Raw genomic sequence first — 1,677 nt, 5'->3', positions numbered from 1 at the left:
TTGTTTTATGTATATAGATGTCTTGCCTGCATCTCTGGTTATGTATCACCATACAGACATACAGATGTCAGAAAGGGGCATTGCATCACTTGGAACTGGAGTTACAGATGGTTGTGAGCCGCCNGTGTTTGCTGGGAACCAAACCTGGATCCTCTGGAAAAGNGGCCAGTGCTCTGAACCACTGAGTCATCTCTCTACCTTATTATGTACCTTTGGCCACCCTCAGCCCTGCTGCTTTCTTGCCTCTTATCTGAGTGCTGGGATTCCATGTGTTCCACTATGACTGGCCTTCTCAGGCCCTGTCCACTCAGCAGAGCAGAACCCCTTTTCCTTCTGGCTCCTCAGGCACCTCCATACCTGGAGGNGAGCTGCACTGAGCCTACTGCAGTCCTGGCGCAGCTGTGGCNCACTCTGAGGACCTTCACTCTGGAGGTTACCCATGTGAGGGGGTGGGAGGTGGGGAGGGGTNCTCAGCGATGCTTATGTTGCCAGTCCTGCTATGCTTTGTGTTGTGACTAGCTGTCACCGTGTCTATCCCAGGGTGCAGGTCCTCCCACCCAGCCTTAGGGATGCTCCAAACTTCAGAGGCCCTAAAATGGGGGGTCTTTGCCACATTCCCAGAGCCAGAGCTCTGACCACCGCCTCTGAGTCCCTGTGTACAGACTCTGTCCCCAGCTCACTGTGAAGGAGACGCTCTGGCGCTCCCACCACACACTCCCAGGTTTAATTTTTCTTTTCTTTTCCTTTTCTCTTGAGACAGAGTCTCGTGTAGCCCAGGATATCCTGGAAGTCCCTATGTAGCTGAGGATGACCTTGAACTTCTGATTCTCTTGTCTCTTTCTTCCAATTGCTAGGAATACAGGCCTGTACCACCACACCAAGTTTGTGGTACTAGGAAGCAAACCCAAGCCTACCTGCAAGTAGGCATTTGCCAACTGAGCCACATCCCAACCCCCCCAAATTCCACAACATCTTCCATATTTTTGTTACACCATATTTAAAATTTTGCATTGTGCCTTGCTTGCATGCACTTCTTTTTTTGCCTGCATATATGTCTATGCACCACATATGTGGGCCTGGTACCAGTGAAGGCCAGAGATGGGTATTGGATCGCCAGGGACTGGAGTGACAGATGGTTGTGAACTACTATGTAGACCTAGGCATTGAAGCCAGGTCCTCTGTAAGAGCAGCCAGTGCTCATAAGTGCTGAGCTTCTCTTCAGCTTTATTCTAGATGTCTAGGCGTGCCATGGTACCTGTGTGGACGTCAGAGAACACGTTGCTGAAACCGATTCTATTTTCACAACGTGGGTCCTGGGATCAAACTGAGGTCACCAGACTTGACCACAAGCACTCTTATCTGCTGAGCCACCTGATGGGCCACAAGTCCCAAAAGCACTTCCTCAGACTCAGAACAAGTCCAGGTGAAGGCGCTTACAAGGGGACTGATGAAGAATGTAGGGTGTCATGTGGGTGGTAGGTAGAGTGNGTGCGTGTCCTTGGTGAGGGTGACCAGGAACTTCTGATCCTTCCGCCTGCACCTTCCAAATGTTTGCATCACTGGCATGCGCCTCTGCATCTGATCCCCCCACCTCTACCCCTCCCAGACAGGGTTTCTCTGTGTAGCCCTGGCTGTCCTGGAACTCACTCTGTAGACCAGGCTGGCCTCGAACTCAGA

The 1,677-nt window shown here is 51.5% G+C and overlaps 1 protein-coding gene across 1 annotated transcript in view; it reads left to right on the top strand.

The window, feature by feature from the left end:
* Nucleotides 1-279: 279 nt before the first annotated feature.
* Nucleotides 280-1,677, top strand: part of Tmem120a (transmembrane protein 120A) — a 10,851-nt gene continuing 9,453 nt past the window's right edge. Inside the window, exon 1 of the mRNA XM_029477806.1 lies at nt 280-441. Coding sequence (XP_029333666.1) covers nt 280-441 — 162 coding nt within the window. The remainder of the gene's footprint in view (nt 442-1,677) is intronic.

This window comes from Mus caroli, chromosome 5 (genome assembly GCF_900094665.2).
Source record: "Mus caroli chromosome 5, CAROLI_EIJ_v1.1, whole genome shotgun sequence".
Classification (NCBI taxonomy): Eukaryota; Metazoa; Chordata; class Mammalia; order Rodentia; family Muridae; genus Mus; species Mus caroli.
The sequence above is the reverse complement of the archived record's forward strand: the minus strand, read 5'-3'. Positions and strand labels throughout refer to the sequence as shown.